This window comes from Neodiprion fabricii, chromosome 5, assembly GCF_021155785.1.
Source record: "Neodiprion fabricii isolate iyNeoFabr1 chromosome 5, iyNeoFabr1.1, whole genome shotgun sequence".
In the NCBI taxonomy this organism is placed as follows: Eukaryota; Metazoa; Arthropoda; class Insecta; order Hymenoptera; family Diprionidae; genus Neodiprion; species Neodiprion fabricii.
In genome coordinates, this window is record NC_060243.1 from 1,391,791 (window position 1) to 1,413,136 (window position 21,346).

General features: G+C 43.4%; 2 protein-coding genes across 9 annotated transcripts in view; one reads left to right on the forward strand and one right to left on the reverse strand.

The window, feature by feature from the left end:
• LOC124183938 (phosphatase and actin regulator 1-like) overlaps positions 1-21,346 on the forward strand; it is a 161,542-nt gene that overhangs the window by 16,063 nt on the left and 124,133 nt on the right. The window contains exon 1 of one of the 8 annotated variants that reach the window (XM_046573153.1): positions 7,100-8,025. The exons of the other annotated variants lie outside the window; for them this stretch is intronic. Coding sequence (XP_046429109.1) covers positions 7,974-8,025 — 52 coding nt within the window. The 5' untranslated portion in view covers positions 7,100-7,973. Of the gene's footprint in view, positions 1-7,099; positions 8,026-21,346 lie in introns of those variants that run through there. 8 annotated transcript variants of the gene reach the window in all.
• On the reverse strand, positions 833-1,681 carry LOC124183942. Its single transcript, XM_046573163.1, has 2 exons — positions 1,541-1,681; positions 833-1,405 (listed from the first exon to the last, which is right to left on the reverse strand). The coding sequence occupies exons 1-2, from the start codon at positions 1,677-1,679 to the stop codon at positions 1,134-1,136; spliced, it is 411 nt and encodes a 136-aa protein (XP_046429119.1). The 5' UTR covers positions 1,680-1,681; the 3' UTR covers positions 833-1,133.

Here is a 21,346-nt window from a genome sequence, read left to right on the forward strand (position 1 = left end):
TTCCACCTTCGAACAAATTGACGGTGATGACTCGTATTGTGTTGGATTTGCGCAAATAGGGAATCCGAGCCTGCGACGTGCTCGTCATTTTGGATGTCTTCGTATCAAGCACACGTCCGAACGGCGCGTCAGGTTAACTAATCAATCGGTTCGTCATCCCCAGCTTGTACGTGCATTTATTGACCTTCGTTGTTCGCTCCGAAGCTCCTCTTCAATCCGGCGATTCTGTGTCACGGTGTGATTGATTGGCCATTCTTATAACCGACGTCGAAACCCCGGCCATATCAGTTCTGAGCACCTTATTAACGACCCTCCGTAAATTTTACTGCCTCGAAATATTCCCTCGAACCTTGATCAAGACTCCGAAAAATCAAGGTTGAATATTCTTTTGAGGAGGGAGTTACGGTAATCCGGAAATCATGGAGAAGTTCATTTTGACTGCTGTTCAAGCAGAGCCACTGAGCGAAAAGTCAAACTCTTAATTTCAGTACTCTTTACTTTACCAGGATGTGTAGATATAAAGACTCTGCGCTGAACTTGGGGAGCACAATGCCTTGACACAAGCACCCCAAAATTGGCCTGGTAATCTCTTTCGTGAAACGGCGAAAATGTCATTCATTTCAGTGAGAAGTATTTCACCTCTCGAGGGGAGACAACTGCAGGGTAGGATATTTTAATTCGTCTGCCTAAAGTTCATCAGCTCATCGCCCCGGCGATCTTGCTGAGGAAAATCATGAGAGGGAAGAACGGCCGCGTAATTAAACTTGTCGAGATTATTTACAACAACGCATCAAGCTGATTATATTCTTTACTTTTTAAATATTTAAAAAAAAATTATTTCTCCGTCTATTTCTTGTTATATTTGTACAAAAATAAGGTTGGACATTCAGTGCATTTTACACACTCTTACGTTGTATCTATATCTAGTTATAACAAATGGGGATACAAATAACGACTAAACAATACATGGTCATATCAGAAAAGTCAACTACACGTGGGCGAGGATAAGTAATTGCAAAGTTGTGAATCAAATGACCATAAACGATCGGTCTTCGTTACCAGTACTTGTTTCAAACACATCATTCCAAGATCTGAATCACGCGGTGATTCTCTCTATGATTCAAGGCTTGAGATCACTGTTTTTCGTCCGGAAGATGCGTCTTGAAGGCGAAGCCCGGATCTTGGACAACGCCGATCTCGGCGTAATTCGATTGAAAATCGCCGGTGGGCCCGTCGATTTCTTCCGGTTCGTAAGACGGCGTGTTTTCGGGTCCAAGCTCGAAGTCCTGAATGTGGGCACCGTAGTCATTGTAGTCGGCGTTCTCCCCGTTGGCCTTTTTTACTTCCGACCAAGGTCCGTAGAACTTGTGAAGAACAGCGCCGTGCCAGGCGTCGGCTTCCGGGCCTGTCGCATTTCCAGTTGAGCATAATTTACAGCGTGATTGACAAGAATTTGAAATGCGATTAGCGATCGAAGCGAGCCGAGAACTGGCAAACCTCTTCCGATTTTACAGTACATCGAGGACGATTTGTTGCTTACCCAGAGCTCCGTCACGAACGGGCGAAGCCTCGGAGATGCGGACGATCGTCAAGAAGAACAAGGCAATCAGAACGAAGTGATCCGACACTACGAATGACGGGTGCGTCATTGTTCTTGGTCTGTCAACTGCTTTTCTCATGTTCATGAGGAAACTGGTCCCATTCGAGAATCAGCCGAATGTTATATACCTTCGTACCCTCTCGAATATTCCAAATATTGACATTGACTCAGCGCGTGCGAACGGCGGCACGCTAAATTGTGATAACACGATTAGGAAGATTTCGTTTTTGCGAACGTCTAACCGTTTTTACAGCTTCTCTTTCGAGCTCGCAAATTAGCACCCTAATCAGTTATTCTCTGGTCAAATCGTGATGTGTGGGAATAGGAAGAGGATTTATGCCAAACACAACTCAACAAGAATATCTATAAGTAAATATAAAATTAAATTAACAGTGTATTAAATAGCGAATACACACAATTAACGAATATTTACGTGGAAAAACTCATCAGTAGATACGAAGCATTATCGTTGATGACTTGGAAATATTTGTCAATACTGGTTATAAAAATTGAATATAAAAAAAAAAACAAGCTACAAATATTAAGTAGTAATCGATTAAAAATTGTCATTATATAGATATATATATATATGTATAATATAGGTACACAGAGTACAGAATAAATGTCATGCAGCGCAATAACTTAGACGGTATACATTGCAGGGCAGTTGGTATTCATTCGTTATGTTCTTCCCGGTCTTCGGTGATATGAATTAAGCGCGTCGTTTTTCAGCGACCCCAACCAGCTCTGCAATCGTTATTTGGTAGTGAAAATTAGTACGTCGTTGGATTTATAAATCAGCAGAAGTACTCGGTAATGGTTTACAGATACTCACCCAGCCGTTTCGTAAAGAGGAACGGAATCCCCGTTGCCATGGTCAGACGATGACGATTTCGCGTAGCCGTCGTCGTCTGCGCCATAATCATCGCCGTCGTCACCTGTCAACGGACGTCGGTACCAATAAGACGGAAAACCGTAATAACGTGAGTCTCTGCCTTTCAAAATCTCCTGACCGTCTAGAAAAAATGTCCATTGACAAGAATAACAGTTTGAAACGTAAGTCGTGCGTATTGAAAATTCGTATTGTTGTTTTTTTTCTTTTTTTTATTGAAACTTCGATTGAAAAGTGGGTGTCTAATTCCCTACAGTTGAGGTACCATTTTAACAGGTTAATTCTTACCGCCATTCTCGTAGTCTGGAGCTGGTTTAGCTGCGGCAAAAACGATTACAGCTAGTAGCACAAAGACGGTGAGGTTAGCCATGACTTTAATGCGACGCGTTGAAACGATACAAGTGCGAAATAATTGCAGTTGCTTCGTGAATTCGACCGGGCACGGGATGGTTTTGAAATATACTGAGTTACCGGTAACGGCTGGGACATTTATATACTACCGGTGGTTCGATTCATAAGTTCACTGAAACTTGTTAGCGGAGATTTTCCACCGCAGTCGCGTATATTACATAGTAAATTTATGTCCGCTAATTTGTTTGACCTGCGGTTATATCGGAGATGCTAATAGTTTAAGGAGAATGCGGAACAGTTGACACAAACGCTTGACGAACAATGCCGGCTACCGGGACGCATCTAAACATCTGATGGCTTCGACCAATTGTCGCGCATTCCGGTGCCAAGCGTATTTGCTTGCTTCTCATGCTCGCTTGGCTGAGGAATTAGCGCCTTGTTATTAACGGCCAGATTTCACAGAATTTGATGTTAAATATCATCGTTATTTATACCACCGTATAGTCCGAACAATCATTCAAGCGCCGGTCGTGGTGTACAAGAATCAAAGAATCTCTTCACGACAAGGAGCAACGTTGCCAGAAAAGTAAGCGCAGACTTTGGAAGTATCTGGAAATGTCTTCACCAGCTGCTCCGCGACGAGGCAAACGTACCTTGTAAATCAACGCCATTCGCTGGCAATAAAATGATTCTTTATGAAATGTCAGAACTTGGAATCTAACCATTCTGTACGTTAGAACACGGCGTGTACAGCCGGCCATTATCGTTACACTAAATTATAAGGCCTGAAGTACTTACACTTGATAGCCGTTGCACGTGTTTCACTGGCATTTCACTTCCGTTATCAAGATCTCTCGAAGGTACGAACGAGATAACTTTGATTTTCGCATCAATATGGTCGAAGAGACACGTGTTTGAGTCAAAGCGAATGTTATAAGTATTCTTGATGGTGATTATGAAACTCGGAAATACCCGACTCGGAAGCGTTGTAACGTATGTTCAGAATGCGAAAAGCGCCTAATTGGGATGGTCAATAACTGGCGGAGCCCCGCCGACAAGGAAACACATTAAGCCAAAGTTTAGCGTGTGAGCCTGGCTATTCAAACCATAAAAAATCACACCTGAACCGCGCGTTGAATCTTCGTGTCGCAGTTGCTTCATACTTATAGCAATATAATATTTAACCAGAGATAAATCCGCAGAGACAGGTGCGAGCGAATATCGAACTTGGCCTCCTTTCATCATCTGCGTTTTGTTCATCTCAACGGTACCGTTAAGACCGAAATTAGTATTGCCAGTTTGCGTCGTGCATTCTTCAACCTGAAAATGATCTCCTTGTCTTCGAGCAACTAAAGCTGTCATCGTACTCATGGGACTTTGAAAACAGTCCGATATTTAAAATTTGTGTAATCTAATTCTCACGAAGAATAACTGGATCTGACAAAACACTAAAGCCTAAACATATGTCGAGTTGTTTGTCCACCGAGTCTCGGAGTGGAACGAGGTTGACTGCTGTTTGAATTGCTCGAGCATAGTGTGCATATTGATCGAGTCTACTTGCACGAAGGTAACTTGTACATACCTGAACATTCGAGACAGCCGGAGAAGATTTAAGGGGGGATCTACTACGCTCTGTCGAAAGGTGAGTCCTGCAGTAGCTCTTGGAATCCAGCGGATTCGCCGGTTCGCGAAATCCTTTCGCGGGCGGTGCGGTACCCCAAAATCATTCCAATATGTGTGCGATTCATCGGAATCTGTCCGTAGGGACTATAGAAAATAAACGAAAACTTTTACCCAAAAAATTACATGGAACACCACGAGATCTACTAAAGCATTGGAGTGAATCCCAAACGATCCATTCATCGCTCGGTCGATTCTACCGCATCAGTGTCGATGGTCGAAACAGAGGAGATGGCATCACGCGGCCCGTTTTCGAAACATCTGTCACATCGGCTGGCTACAGCGAGATCCTTGTTACCAAGAGATCGTCGATACTCTATGTTCCGAGAGTGACCATGCAGGCAGGCTTACGGCATTCGTATTCATTATTGAATTATTCGCCTTACAGGGTCGTAAAACGGTGATTTCATATCAATTCGTAATAGCCCTGTGTGTATCTACGTTGGTTAAGGGTAAACTTCTTCCTTTCGATGAACGTTGTATGTCTATAGAAATAAGTGAGCATACATATAGAGTCGTTATTTTTTTCCCACAGAATCTGAGCATTGGTTATTCATGTCGTATATTATGTACGGGCGGAACAAACGCATGCGTTATGTACATGGTGTGGGTAGATGAAAATCGATCAAATCTTAACGGCAGGCGAAGAGAGCCGTTGGTAGAATGCCAAGATCCCGAGGAATTCCTTTCCGCGTCTGTAGCACCAGCAGCAGCTAATGTCGGAGGGATTTTCAATCTCATTTACGTCACGCACGAGTGCGTCGCTATATACCCACAGGGGAATACGCGCACGTATATACAATACCCAAGTACGCGCGTATAAGTCATTGACTATTTATGTGTGTTCAGACCTGCGTGTACGATGGGTTGCGAATTTTTTACACAACGGCACTCGGGCGTTCCTTGACAAGGAAGTACTCATCCATCCACGGGGAAATTTCCGGCGAAACGGAGGAAAACGGATGCTGATAGGCGGATGGAAGTCGGAACGGGGTGAAACCGATAACGCGTCGCCCTCCTGGATTATTACGACGACCACGAAGCCCGCGGCCAAAAAGTGAAGAGAGTTACTACATCGGAGCGCCTGGGAAATCATCAGCCCGTTTCTCTCGCTGTCACATTTCAATTCCCACGCGCCACTTCGCGCCGATTGTTCTACCACGTGACCAGCGACTGCCTACTCTCCTAACCCAGTACCACCGGATGCCATGGTTCAAAGTTTTGCCATACGCGTACGTTATGTATCTACGCCCCGGGTGGATTCTTTCCCGCATTCGTGTATTCTCGTTCCTGCAGGAATATCCCACTCATCAAATTCCCTTTACTGTTAACGAAAATATGCCAGATCTGCAGTTTTTCCTTGGTGCGGTAGACATCGGAGGTATCGTGACAAGGAATCGCCGTCCCCGGAAACAATTACTGGATGCGAAAGGCATGCAAGGTCGGTAATTACGGTTAACGGAACGCGCACATGGACAGCCTTTGACAGGTTGTCAAAGCCGAAGCCGATGCAGTGCAAAGTACATTGTGAAGGTGGGCGTGGCTCGGGAACTTCAACACGGAACAACCGTGAACATGACTCCTTTACTCACTGCCGGAAGGAATTGAAAGACGTTTCAGTGGGTATCTCGATCTGTGCACTCTGCACTTGGTGACTTGAGACATTTCAATTAGACACCGTGGTTGACTCGGATAGGCTTGGATCCAAAGCACATTGCCTTTGCTCGAGCGTTTCAGTTCATGGATTAATATGTGAAAACTACGTTCGCTTTCTCTTAACTGGGGCAAACATTACAAATCCCTTCAAAATTATACTGTAAGAATTCGTAAGTACCTAGGCGTTGCAAAGTAACTGGAAAGTATCTCAAGAACTTTATGAACGCTCGTACCCGGGGCTACAAAAGTTTCAACATATTTCTGTGCGTTGAATGGAAACTTCTGAACTCGTGTCGCCTGAATTTTGATTCGTGAATTATACTCGTACGTACAAACGAGCTTAATTTGCCACAAGTCACCTCTACCGTTACCAAATGTAATCAAGAAACTCGCGATTCTTTAATGTCAAGTGACGATCTGACGTCGTTACACCAAAAAGCACCCACTCCAAAGAAAAATCAGCACACCAGTGCCATTGACGCAAAATTAGATAGATTGAAAACACGGAGGTGTGAACCATCGGATAATCGTCAGGAGGTCAGGTCTTGGTTTGGAAGGTGGTTAACGGTGCGTGACAGTGTCCAACGGTGTGAACGCAAGGGTGTAGGCACAATCATGCCGGGTGATCAGACGACAAAGGAGAGCTCGGAGCTCCGCGGGGATCCGTAAGGGTGGGTAACCGCCTGTTGGCGGCTCGACGGTATGGCGCCCACACCCATCATGCCAAACAGAAGGGGAACCTACCTACCGTCGTTCGCTGTTGCACGTATACCGGGAAAATGCGCCTTGGGGCAGTAGCGGGTGCGGAGGGTGAAGGGGAAGCGAAGCCCGGCAAGGTGTGTCACCGACAACGACAGAGTCGCAGTCGACACGCGCGGCGATCGCCTTCCGCTGCCGGAGAGGATGATAAATAAGGTGAATCGCGAATCGGTTCGTGGTGTGAAGTCATTTCTGAGAGGCTGGAACGTCAGCGGAATCGGATTCGGTCGCTTCGGCCAATCCTGAGAGTGGCCGTAACGAGGAGTGAGGACTTGAAGAACTCGAGGGATCAGACGTCTATTATTCCGTTCTCGTTGAGGCGCTGATCGGCTTCCAGAGACTTCCGTTAATGTTATTACCGGCAATTATACATCGATTAACGTGATAATTTTAGCGCGATGTGTGCCGAGACCAGACCATAGATAATTCCCGTTCACCTTCCGAGCCACGTGAGGTCAAACGTGAGTCACATCATCGGCGAAATTGAGCATCATGTTCTTAAGAGGATTGGGTGCTGGGGGTCGGGGTGTTGTTGGTTGTGAGTGTACCAGGAAACCGAAGTGCGGAGCAGTGAATACGCCCGGTGATCGGAAGATTAAGTCACGTCGAGCTGGTATCTGTTTGCAGATTAATAACGCACACACCGATACGCAATCTTTCTGGTTGCAAGATAACACGAGGCCAGCCTAACCGTGTCCCCGAAGGTCTATCGAGTCTACTGTTTCAAGTGATTTTTCGGCAGTGGCACTACGCGACTAATCCACTCCGCGTTTCTTCAGTTGCGTAATGCACGCTCACCGCGATTTTCATCGCGAAATTTCGCACACGTAACTATCGGCATCGAGCGGTTCCTCTCGTCGATGATCGGCGCGTAATATTTTAATGAAGCCAAACGAAAGTGCCTCGAGTCGCCTGGGGTCATAGTGGTTCTCCGAATTCATTCGGGATACTGGTATCAGTTCTCAACGAGTGATTCTCGCGCGCGCGATCATCGCTGGCTTGGTTCAGCGACTTTTGGATATTTGGATTACCGCCATGACTGCGAGGACGGGGAGCTTCTGGAGGATTGGAACCTTCAACGATCAAGGTATGCTTTACTTCACAGTGCAGTGCCGGGCAAGTTGCCGACTTACTATGCTTCGACGATCGTCGACCGCTGGCAGTTGTTCAATCGTGAAAAGGCAAATAAACGATGAAACCACGTAGCACCGATGCATAATGATGGTAAACAGTAATTGCAACCAACTCATCCATAACAAACAGGACCGCGCGTGTACTTATTAGCTCGTTAAGCTGCAGCGGTGGTGCTTCGCGGTTTCCAGACACCTAGAGGCGGGTCGATAGATTATCTCGAAACTAGAAAGAAAGGATTGGAGACGTACTTAAGAATTGAGTCTCTTTGACGCTGCGGTGATGGAGCTAGGTTTCTCATCACGGCAGAATTTCAAGCCCGACATTGAAACTTCTGAAACTCACGTCGTAAACATTTCGCAAACCATTATGAAACAACGTTGAAGTGATGTAATGAGCAGATTTAAACAGTGCTTTCAAAAATTAAATTTGTCTTTGTCGAAGAACGAATTGGCAATCCTTGGAAAGTTATTCAATCTCGTGAGCAGGATGAAACTCGTAAAACGTATCGCAGAGCAAGAAGGAATTCTATCTCCCGGTGAATTTTCACTGTTTGAATTGAGAATTTTGCCACTTAGGAATCACAATTTCGCCTGAATATCGTACTTTGACGTTTATCTTCCCTGCATCTGGTGTCGAGAAATTACTCCTGACGGTATCAAAGCAGGTATTTCGACGGATTACAACATAACTACAAAGATGTTTCGCAGATTGGCACATTTGCGAATAAGTGCCTCCGTAAACTGACTTGAAAATCCGTTCAACCAATGTCGCACATCATTAATCCTGCAAGAAATCTTTTCATCTCGGGCACAGGACGATACGCGAAGAGTTGAGTTCTGCGGAGTGAAATCGATGCCCGAGATCTTCCTCGATCGTGTTTTTCATGCGTCGCAAAGTCGCTTCTATGTCGCTCCTGTCGTTGCTGCAACTTCTTCCCCACTTCCAGAATATTTCGGTAGAGTGAATTTTCTTGTGAAAAATTTCTCCATTTCAACTTTTCTCTTCTACTGCATGAAGTATCGTCTTTAGTTACGTGATAAATGTCTCACGGAATTCTATAAGAGACTGAATATCTGCGCGAAAGTGATTTTGACCGGATGATCTTCTTAAGCTTGGGTTATCTATGAAGGATTTATACCACAGGGTCAAGATATCCGGAAGACCGGAAAACTGATCTTTCTGCTAAATATTTAAGGATCATTTAATCCGATTAAACTACGTATATATCGTTTCAGTTTTTGCTGGTCGTAAAAAAAATTTCCAGGTGATGAACCGTTTTACGCGAAGACTGTAGAGCTTACAAGTTGCGAAACGATTAAGAAGGGAGAATGCGTTGTCTGTATCTTTTTTGATCTTGTTGAGTATTTCGAATGCGCTGGGATGGGTTGTGTCTGTCTCAGATTTCTCGAAGGGATAGGAGGCCGCGCTTCGTTCAACGTGAATTATAATTGCATCTACCACCTTGATCCAAGCAATTGGCCGAACCACGGAGAGTGTGTCTGAAGGAATTGGAAAAAACAAAAGACCGAAAACTGACACTTCAATTTGTACTAAATTAATACAAATTGGGTGGCACGAAACACGGATGCGGATTGAAAACGGTAAAATCTAATCCAGAACCAACCAATATTCATCCGTCAGACTGCAAAGTTCGGAGCTTTTGAACTTTCAACTATGCCCGACCGAAGTCAGCGGTGCGAAATGAAAATGACTCCATCCTCTTTTGGGTGGCTCGTTGATCGCGGAAGAGCGTAAACACCCCCGGAGCTTGGAATCGATTGATTTTACCGTCGAGAAAAAGGCGGTATGAAGAGGGTGGCTTAAGGGGAGAATCACGGAGCCAAGTTACGTGCACCAAGAGGCCGCAGGGCGCCCGAGAGTCGAGCGGGTAGCAACCGAAAAGCCATTTTCCGCAGTCGAGCGAGTACACAGGTTACATAACAAGGCGAGGATCGTCCCTCCCTCCGCCGCCTCGTCAGCGTCTCTACCGAAGTGCCTCGCTCTCTTCATTGTATTTACTTGGAGAGGACATTGTCTCGAGGAATCCCCGGGGTCTTCGAAAATAACGGGCTTTGCTGTATTGGTCTGCTCGATTGAGGGTGTGGGCACTTAGCGTCAACTTTTTATGCAGTTTTGGAACAGTTCGATCATTCCATTCCATCAATTTTCACTTATCAGTTTCACTTACTCAGGGTGTCGAGACCAGAATGAATAAACAGCAACCAGCAATGAAACAAACTACAGGAAAGTTTGCCTTGACAGTTTGGTTTTAACATGGCGAATCATTCGCTGGTGCATGCACCAACTTTTGTGTCCGTCTTCCTCTTGTGGCGGGCAAAAAATTTCGAGGTTTCAAGCTGGGTGAAGGTCTGAACGGGGAAAAAGGCTGAAGGAGACATATGATGATAGTGAAATGAGGATCGTGGATCGGGTGGTCGAGCTTTCCACACGCGGAAAGCTACCGACCGACACGCAAGGTCCCAAGCTGGTCGTTTGTCACCGAGCGCCAGCGGCGGAGAACCTGCCAAACCCAACCGCGACATCGCGTTGTATAATATGCTGATGCGGTCGAAGCATTCATCTTCATCTCCGGGGGGAGCGTGACCTTCCATGAAGCTGTGGTTGAACATCACGTTCCGATCGAAGAACCACCGTAACCGGTTCGATTCTTGCCACATCTTGGTTCAACGCGGTCGGAAAGCGGCGCGAAGTCGGACTCTGGTTCGATGCGACGAGTCGGATCCCACGTGCATCTGGAGTCAGCCATGCTTCGGCATCTTTGCACAGTGCGCCGGTTGTCCGGTCTCTCTCGGCTTCTTCGAGAATAACATAGTCTTTCAGGATCTCGCCCGCCTTCTCTAACCCACCGCGTACTTCTTGTTACAATGATTCCATTATGCTCTCGTGATAAGGTAAAGCAAGTCTGGTTATAATTACGCCAAGTGCTGTGAGCGGCTTACTTGGCTTCACTTTTACGCTTGAATTCAGTAACGTTCTGATTATATTCTATGGTTATACGCTGTAAAGCTTAGAGTCGAGAGCTTGGGACCAGGCGAAAGCTCCACACTCTTCACACTCGTCAAACTGTTTCATTGAAAGCTCTGCCGTAAGATACCGCGCCGGATTTTATGGCTTGTTCTGTCAACATGCATGTCCGTTTGAGTCGCAGTCGACATAAAGATCGATCTAGTTCTCTAAAAAAATACAAATCATACCGAGAGGGTAATCACTCGTGAAATCTGCTGGTGTATACTTTTCCGAATATCTTGTGAGATCTTTTGAAATCTTTTGGAATCATCTTAAATTTTCCTTCGAAACAGTCCTTTGAAATTCCATGAAATCCTCGAAACCTTTCGATATCTTTCGAAATCCCTGAAGTCTTCCGAAACCTTTGTAATCCTGAAATCAGGTGTACATAAAAATCGATGAGTGATAAACCCCTCGAATCATACTTTTTCGGCACAGTTTTCACCGCAGCAGTTTTTGCCATGAACTTTGTTCGAATCGCGGGTGAAGTTTGGGTTGCGCCCGCTGTATCAGGGAGCAGAAATCCAGCCTTGACGAAGATCAGGTTTGAAAATTGATGGCCCCGAGTACCTCGTGGTTAATTCACCATGCTGTATCGATCCTCGCCGGCCGCAGGATCCCGGAATCTTTCCTTCGTTAGTGATTCGTTAAATAATAGAGATGTGCGTGCGCTTGGTGAGTCGGAAACGTCGGTTTTACCCTCCCGGAAATAGATCTCTCTTCCACAATAAATATCCCGTTGATAATAACAGTCTTGCCTTGGTTTATCTCTGTTGCCTATTTAATGAAAGGTGAATGAAAAATTGCCGGCATGCGATCCTCGCAGAATTTCACACAGATATTCGATTCAACTTTTTTCTCTTCTTCTATGTTCCAGGTAAGGACTATTCACTCTATGTACCTACATTACAGTCGAGCGCTTCGTGTACTCGGAAAAACTCGGTGAAAGAGCTCGCGGAGTCTGAATGATAAACTCATCTCTTTGCGCCGTGTTTTAACTAGGAACAAAGAAAGGTAAGGTAAACTACAGGAAGTTTGGTTCGAGTGAATCTTTGCATTGCGCATAACTCTAGTTGAACGTTATATATATTTATATATATCCTCCGGTCCTTGAAACCTTGGCTGTATTTTGTTGGAGCATTTTTCACTATGTCTATCCTAATTCGGTTGGTTTGATGAGGACGTTTTTCGAATTTATTTCAGAAGGTTTAAACTTTCGTCTACACCTTGAAGATTTCGACACGTGCAATTAATGTTTCGGTCTGTGCTTTAAGCAATAAAATTATACACTCGATAGTCTCGGAATGATTTGAAGTGATGATGTCTGTTACTTTCTCTCTCGCATTCAGAATAATCATCGCGTGAGTGTATAAAAATTGCAAGAAACATTTCATCGCTGAAATGAAGAAAAATACGAGAAAGGAAGAGTAAAACTCAGGGCGAGAAGATAAATGAACCAAAGTTTTTATCAAATTTTGATGGTGACATGATACGCCGAAACGTCCGAACGGGTGAGAGAACCAAGGACCCTCGGTGTAGTCCAACTTCCGGAGTTGGCCTGTAGTTTGAGAATTGAAGGGATAAACTTTTTCGCCATTTTCTTCGACATCTGCAGCAGCTCAAACGTCATTTTACCACCCTGGTGGAAAACTCGTCCCCTACATTTATTGGATTTAGGGTATCGGCTTTTCACGTCCCGCAAGCTTTTGTACAACAGCTGGCACAATAGGCGAGCCTCTATCTCATCCGCGAGTGTATTTCCTCCGATTTCTCCGCCTGCAGTTTCCCGGCAGCTCGACGTTGCACCGCAGCTGATACACACCTACCGCATGCAGCCAGCGAGCTTCGAAAGTCTTTATCGCCCTTTCGGCCCATTCAGGAAAACGCGATTTGCATATCGCGCGACAGTTTCGTAGTTTTTCGTAACGTCAACTTTTCCCCCGGTCGCTCTGCCGCCGTTCCAAAATTCGGCGCGAAAACTCACCGCCGAATACAGGGATTTATCATGTATATAAAGTATAACGGTTATCCGGAATAATAAGGTCGTAGGTATGCATGGCTCTTTTTTACAGCGCGAGCGGTTTATTATATGTATGTATGTATATGAATAAAAACAGAATGATTTTTCATTCCCCGGAGATAAGTTATCATCGTGGGCGGCGCGCTCATGCCGAGGGTAAAAAATTCGACGCTACGGCACTTTCTTTTTTCATCTGCACGTTACACATTATCGTACCCTGATGCACGGTGTGCAATAAATACTATAACTCGCTGGAAGTCAATAGATATACTAATACTGTGAAATGTATGAACGAAACCGTAAATTACGGTTTATCTGAAAGGGAGGCGCTCTAATTGTTTCTCTCTCAAATTCTCACTGTCAGCGAAGATTTCACCAGACTTAATCACCTATCGCTGCAGCATTAGAATGGTCCTTATTTAGGGTGCTGACGAATCCCCCCCAAATTAACTTCAAATAATTCAAAAACAATTTTGTCAGATTTTGTCACCGAAGTTTCTTGTGGAAATAACATGTGAAGAACTTCTTGTCTCAGTATATATTGCATTGTAAGAGTAATAACGTTCCAAAAAATCTGTAACTGCGAGGTTTCAGTGAGAATTAGTGCTATTATCTGGAAGAAAATTCACATTATTAAACCAGGCAATCTACACGAATTGCACTTCCTTTAAATACAAAAAAAAGGCTGATTTCTAGGGTCTGCAATTCGTCTATATTTTCTGATATGATGTATATTTTTTTTCAGATAGTTAAAACCTCGTAGTTGCTGATTTTTTGGAATATTATTATTTTTACCTTGTTATTGACGCAAGAAAAAATCTGAAAAAATTAGGCAATTGTTGTTTAATTATTTGAAGCTGATTTGGAGAGGCGGAGTGGAAAAAAAGTGGAAAAAAGGACACCCTAAGTAAGGACCACCCTACTGCAGCATGTTGAAGCGAGATATAGATCAGCGAAAAAATGCCTGCAGGCAAGTCCGTCGGTACGGAAAGATAGGATAGAACAGTTTGGAGACAGCTAATTAGCCGATTGTATCCCGAGTGAAATCAGTAGGATATTTTCTCTTCCCGGAAAGACAAACCAAGTGATTATCTTTCGCCCGTCTCATATCTCCGAGATTGTCTTCTGCAGACGGTTTTCCAAGTTTTTCTAATACCGCTTTTAAATCGGCCCTTCAACCGACTATACACGTCGGTTGGTTTCACGAAGGTGGAAAGGAATTTGAGAATGGTGAAAAGTGATTTTGCGGGTCCTCGAATTCCTCGCGATATGACAAATTTTTGGTACCAATTTCCACCGACTTTCCAGACTCGACAATAAAGATCGGGACGTAAGCATATTTTTTCGTAGTCTATAAACTTGGAGGCAACTAATTTCGCGGGTCCGATATCACGGCCGTTATTCTTGCCGCAGTAAAAAAGAGCAATTATAAAACAGTCCAAACTTTCGGTTTCATGTAAACCTGAGATATTACACGTATAAATAAACGAAAGCGAAGCAGGTAATTTAAGATTCTACGATTATTGTTTAAACAAGTACATAGTTAAATATCCTCGAATCGCACATCGCTCGATATCCCTATTTTCTTTTCAAGACTGTGTCCCGCTTTGTTTCTAATTTTATTTTTCTCGCCGGAGATGAAACGCGCTCTATACGAGACTCGGAAACATTGTCCGGGCGTTTATGGGATCCAGGCTATTATTTCAGGCCCCGGTACCGTAAACGAGGGTCGACCTTCGCCCTCATTTCTTTTTTTTTTCTTTTTTTTTATTTCTTTAAGACGCGTTACGCATCGCAGCAGCGAGAGATTCTTAATCGCGGTAAAGATCTGATGGCGTCTGGGGAGGGATGGGAAAAAACATCGCGCGAGATTGTTTTCTTCTCTTAAAACTAATCGGCGTTACTGTAACGCGCAGAGATTAATCGGCGTTCAGCCGGGTGTTTCACATGCGTAAGCCATTAAACCGAGTGATTGAAGCCTCCGCGCCTAAAGCCCTAATATCTCACGTCGAACTTACAAGCATCGAATAAAAATTTCACCCGTAACGGAGAGACTTTTAATAATCCGTGATAACCGGCGCCGGATCAACGCATCGACATTTTTACGAGATTTTTCTCTTTATGACTCCGCCGTTATATCGTAACAGCGAATTATTTTATATCTCGTAACTCTGTGGAGGTACGTGGTGGCCGATTGCCAAAAACTGGCCAGATTGCCTGCCATATTTTATTTTTTTTTTTCAAACGGGATACGTGTGGTCCACCATTATCCAAGGGCAGGTCTCTTCGGACGTCGGAACAAGTGAAACTCCTTCCATAACACTGGTTAGTAAAAATTCACTTTTTGTCTGCAACGTGAAAAGTTTGAACTGATTATGTTAGGAAGAAGGTTTAGTATGATAGAATTGATGTTAGAATATTTTAGATACGAGTAGTTTTATTGTAATATGATTTTTTTAGTTTTTCCGAAAAATACAGTTCTTAGGAACGAAAATGAGATTATGTATATTCTTACGGCACACCGGTCGAAAAAATTTTGTAACAAGGAAGGTGCTTACTAATTTTAAAATACCCATCTAGCCTCGGTATAAAACCATATTTCATTTCATTCGATCATGTCTAGTTTTTGCGTTGCATCTACTACCGGTAAAATTCAATGTTTATCGTTTTGACTTACCTTTTTCGATTCGCAGTGTTTTGTTATTTATTAAAACTAATCAACTGGTATTTACAGTGAATAACAAAACACCATGAATCAGGAAAAGGTAAGTCAAAACGATAATCATTTAATATTAACGGTAGTAGCTGCCACCTAAAAACCAGAGCTGATAGAATCAAAATAAATATGTTTTTATAACGAGCGGAGATTACAGGTATTTTAAAAATTCACAAGCATCTTCCCTGTCACGAAATTTTGCTGAGTAGTGTAATTCGTCTGTCCGAATTCCGTAAATATCTTTTAATTATACAGAGTGATGCCTACTTTATGAGCTCGGCTAATGCATCGTTTCAGAGTCTCCTTCTCATTCCCTTTTTCCCCCACGACGTAACTTTCGCTTCAAACTTCCCGGCCCACTTTTTTCTCTCTCTCTTTTTGCTGATATCTCTGCTGACGAGGAAATAATTTATCGGAAAAACTGTATAACCGACTTCCACCCTTCCCGCGATTAGGATTATATAAATGAAGCCAGAGGGTGATGATGATGATGATGTAGTTTCTGGCTAATGGACGTTACTGCACGAAAGAAGATTCGTAACAACCATCGAGGGGGCGACTGATTGATTGATCGATCCTCCTATTCGTACGTTCATTCATTCATTCGTTAATTCATTCATTCGTTCGTTCGACGATAATCTAATAACCGTAGGTACCTGCACATTAAATTTGCTGATGAAAGCCAAAGCCGACGATCGTTCGGTGCGATTTGGGTATAATAATAATAATAATAATAATAATAATAATAATGATGACGATGATGTTGATGGTGAACGGAAAGGAATGAAGAGCTGAACGAAAAGAGGGGAAATTAATTAAACGTATAGGTATAGAAGCCGGGAGTAAGCAGCGATAAGAAAAGTGTGAAAAGAGTTTTTTCGCCTTGATGGTTATCCGGATCGTATTTGGATCCCAACCCAGCACCAGCAGCAGTATTATCAGTGTACCGACATCAGCGACAAGCCGGAAGTGATAAATTAATGCCTTAATAAGAGGACGGCGATCTCGTCGTTACGTTATCCTCGGGCTTCCGTTTTCACAATTTAATTTCCTATATATATATACGCACCGTCATTCGATGGTATCTTGAACGCTCGCCGCCGACCGCTGGATAAACTTAATTACACGGAATTATCGGTCGCTTGAGAAAAGCAGGAAAATATGTGACCCTCGTGTTTTACCGAACATTTTTCCTTTTCTCTGTCGTATTTCCTTTGCATCAAATAATCGACCTTAAGGAGGGGAGGATACAGCTTGGACGGTCCAAAATCATACCTATTTTGAAGAGTGTTTTTTAAAACATTTAGAGCAATTTCAGTTCGAGGACTTTATTGTTTATAGTATCGAGAATATTTCAGAATTTTTTCATCGAAATTAACAACAAAATGGCGGCATGGCGCGTATAAGTAGCGAACAACCGCGTTTTCAATACGATGGCGCAGATTACTCGGTCAATTTTTATCCGATCCACTTGATCTTTGAATTTCAATGCCAAGATTTTTTTTTCAACTCGAAGAAATTTTTCTATCCGTGACAAGTTGGACAATAACGTCAGGAGATGCGCAGCCGTATTTTGTTATTAATTTCAATGAAAAAATCCTAAGACGTTTTTGAAACTAAAAATAATAAATCCCTTGAACGGAAATTGCTCCAAGTGTTTTCATTTTCTTTAAAATAAAGCTCGTAAAAATCGATATGATTTTACATCATCCAAGCTTTACTCCCCTATTTAAATAGAAAAATCCGAAACTTTTAAGCAGCCAATGAGTCGGTCTCGTGGTTCGTTCGGCTGACCGGGGCTCTGTCCAAGTTAAGCAACGGTAGCGAGTCTCGGTCCCCGGATGGGTGAACGTGTCGCCGTCTCAAGTCCCTCCTCTCTCTTCATCTCTCTCTCACTCTTGGTTTCTCGGCTCGCCTGCCTTTGGTTTCTTCTCTTCCATCCCCCTCTGATTGTACGCTACTCCTCCATTGCTCAGGAGGAATCAGCTCTAATCGGAGGAATAAAAAGTTGGCCGATCCACCCCGATGCGCCTCAGTTAATGGTTCTTCGGCACTAAATCCGTCATACAAGTTAATTTTTTGTTTTCAAAGTTTGTTTCGTGTTTAAATTTAGCCAGTTTTTGATTTTCAGTTTCAATTGGTATCAGCTTGATCAATGTCCGACTTACATATCTGGATTCAAGTAAATAACGCGCGGTAAACATGATAAGGTTTCTCAGAATAATCAGTATCAATCGGTTGTTAAGTACTCATGGCCGACTCGTCGAACGTAAAGTCTGAACAAAAATTTGTCGAATTCTACTTATTCTCAATTCCTACGGATGAAGAAATTCAAAGGCTATAATTACTATTCGGTAGATGGTCGCAAGTTTTAACAATCTTGAATGGATTTTGAATTATTGTCAAAATTTAAACGCGTTCGAAAATAAAATCTCTTAAAATCCTGTAACAATTAGGTATATTTTTAGGTTTACACTCTCCAACGTTAGAGGGAAATCATTAAAATCGAACGAATAGTCCGTTTTCTTGTGACGAAGGAAAACAGAAATGATTTCGCGGTGTTTAAATTCCGTCAATCCTCATTTTGTACGAAAATGTGTAATTGTTTCAATTCGAGTAAATAATTCAGTTATCTACCGGAGCTGCTCGACTGAGGGACAACCTAAATTTCGCAATCTATTTGTCAGTTGTGTCCATACGACTGTTCCGACTACGCCCAATATTGTAATAAGAAAAATGCGCACGCCTTCGATGATAATTAATGAAATCCTTAGACATTCACTTTCGAAATACGCCCATATACTTATCGTACATTATACCCACCCAAGGACTTATGGTGTGTATAGCTATGGATAGATTATTATGCAAGTTACACCTTCCACGTACGTGGGCTGCTCGTGCACGTCTGGAATTCGCAAATCGTGACCTAACCGTAATAATCTGGAGTTACCCCGAGTGCATACCTTCGATGATGACCGATTATATCCGTCTCGCTGCTAATTCCAATCAACCGCATCGCCGTGACTACCGAAACTGACCGATTATCGTACACGTCACGAGTCACGAATAGTGGAAGTAAAAGGGGTTTCTCCGTTTTCAGGGTCAAGTTGAAATCGTCCGGCTCGGTTTTTTCTTATTTCTTCGATTACCAGTTTAGTTTAATTACCGACATCTTCGATGCTTGCTCGCTTTATTCAATGTTATAAGCATGTTTTGTTCCGCTAATTTGAGTCGATCTGGCCTCAAATACTTGCCGATATTCTTCTTCAATAAATTTCGAACAACGTTGATGCGTTCTCTTGTAAATTCAGGGTGTTTAACTGTCAGGAAAATTTGGGACACCGGCAATTGCGGTCGCGAGATTTTCTACGCGTATGGAAAAACGGGGAAATAATGTCGCAGGGAACGATTCTTTGAAATGTAGAAAATTACTTTACCCTTGAGGCAATTGAGGGGTTTATTGCGAAAAGGGTACAAGGGACAAGAAATTAGATTTTTGTTGGGAATTTTACGAATTGATGAATCGATAACGAGCACCACGTAAAATTTATATGAAAGATATAAACAAGTAGTAAATACATTTGATACTCTCAGATTGATGTTTCTACTTTTACGTTTTTCGAAATAAAGGCTTATCCGAATCTTCCGTTAGTTTCTTAAAATCAGAGCGTTCATTGATACGTTTGGTAATTGAGCTTGAGTAACGTTAAATAGAAATAAAAGTCGGATCATCTTAATTAACGACTGAGACATTCGATATCTAATTTCCTCTAAAGTTAGGTTGAGATACCTTTTGAAAAATGTCTCTATTTTCGTCTGTAAAACGGAGAAAATGCGAGCTAATTAGATATCTAATCGATACGCCAGAGAACCTGAAATTATCGGTGCGAAAAATCCTATCAATACTCAACGATCCATCGGTTTTTTAATCTGCAACCGATACTCGTAAAAGTTGTAACAAATAACGAAACCCTCTTGAAAAGATCGATTAATTTTTAACTCAAATAACATTTTACTCACAAGAACGAATCGGCGTTTGGAGCAATGTTTAAAAACACGTGTCAACACGCGGGCAACCAAATCGCCGCAACCGATACCGTCGCCTGAATAAAAATCCGACAAGAACCGTCGCTGAACGCCCTTTGAAAGTGGCGGGCAACAGCCGTCGTCTGTTTCTCCATAATCCCGGCACGAGTTCGCGTCGCGTCCGCCAGGCGTCGCTCTCGTCGAATGGCCGCCTTTCAGTTGGTGCGAAGCCTGGCTAGAAGCAAGTATCGTCGCGCGTACGGCGCGTCGTTGTTTCACGTAAGAAAGAAAAAAAAAAAATACGAAAACAAATCGGTACGAGTCTACTACGAAGCTTCTTGGGGCGGATTCGCGTTCCATCAAAGCCCCGGCGATTCGTCGTCGTCGTGACTTAATATCGGCGAGAAGCCGTCGCGTCGTGCCGCGTCTGGTTAAAATATTAGCGTACATGCACAAGTGCGGATATACGAATCGCTTCTTTTCTCTCCCTCTTTCGCCTTCTCGCGTTTCATACATTCGCGAGACGAGACGAGAAGCGACGCGAGATACTGACTCGAATCGACGGTGAATCTTTATCGCGAGTCGTAAACGCCGAAAACAACAGAGCATCGCTTTATTACGAGTCGAGTCGAGTCGGGTCGGGTCGAATCGAGTCGAGACGAACGGACGAAACAAGGCGAGGCGAGGCTCGAGAGGTGAAGAATAATATTCACGGCTCTGCAGCCGGCGTCTTCTTCCTTCGCCTTTCATACCTGCGCTGCGTTTTCCGTCCCGAATCGTAGAGAGGCGAGCGAGCGACGAGGAGTGCTGCACCTGCTCCGAGAAATACGTACTGGAATCGAGTTTAATCTCACGGAAAGCGTCGAAACGGTTTTTCTCTTCCAGATCCCCCTGTGTGATCGTGTTGTGTTTTTTGTTTCCATCCCCCCTTATTATTATTATTATTATCGTTATCGTTATCGTTATCGTTATTTTCGTTACTCTCTACGTTCTCCCGATCATTGATCGATCTTTTATTACCCGACCGTGTGTGTGCGCGTGTGTTTTTTTTTTCTCCCATTCTCAATCTCTCACTCTGTGCGTCGTGTGAAAGTGCGTGCAAAACGATGCGATCGTCGTTGTTTTCGTCATCGTTAATGTTATTGGTGCATACATCGGGCTGCCTCCACCTCGTCGTCGTCCGTCGGATAAAAGAGCTGCAATGACAACGTCGGCGGTGAATTACAGTGATGAAGAGTATCTAGAATTACATATACATATACGTGTATATATGAATCGATAATCACGTGCCATGTAGTGGGTGTGGAAGAATAAAAGTAAACAAATTAATCAATTAACGAGTAACGAGAAGGGAAAATCGGTCGAAATGGCGACATCGATTTCACCCAGATAATAACGACAACAACGATATCAATGTCAATGTTAATGTTAATACAAGAAGTGTGCATTTCGTGACGTGCAAGGTTAGTTTTTCTTCCGCATTTG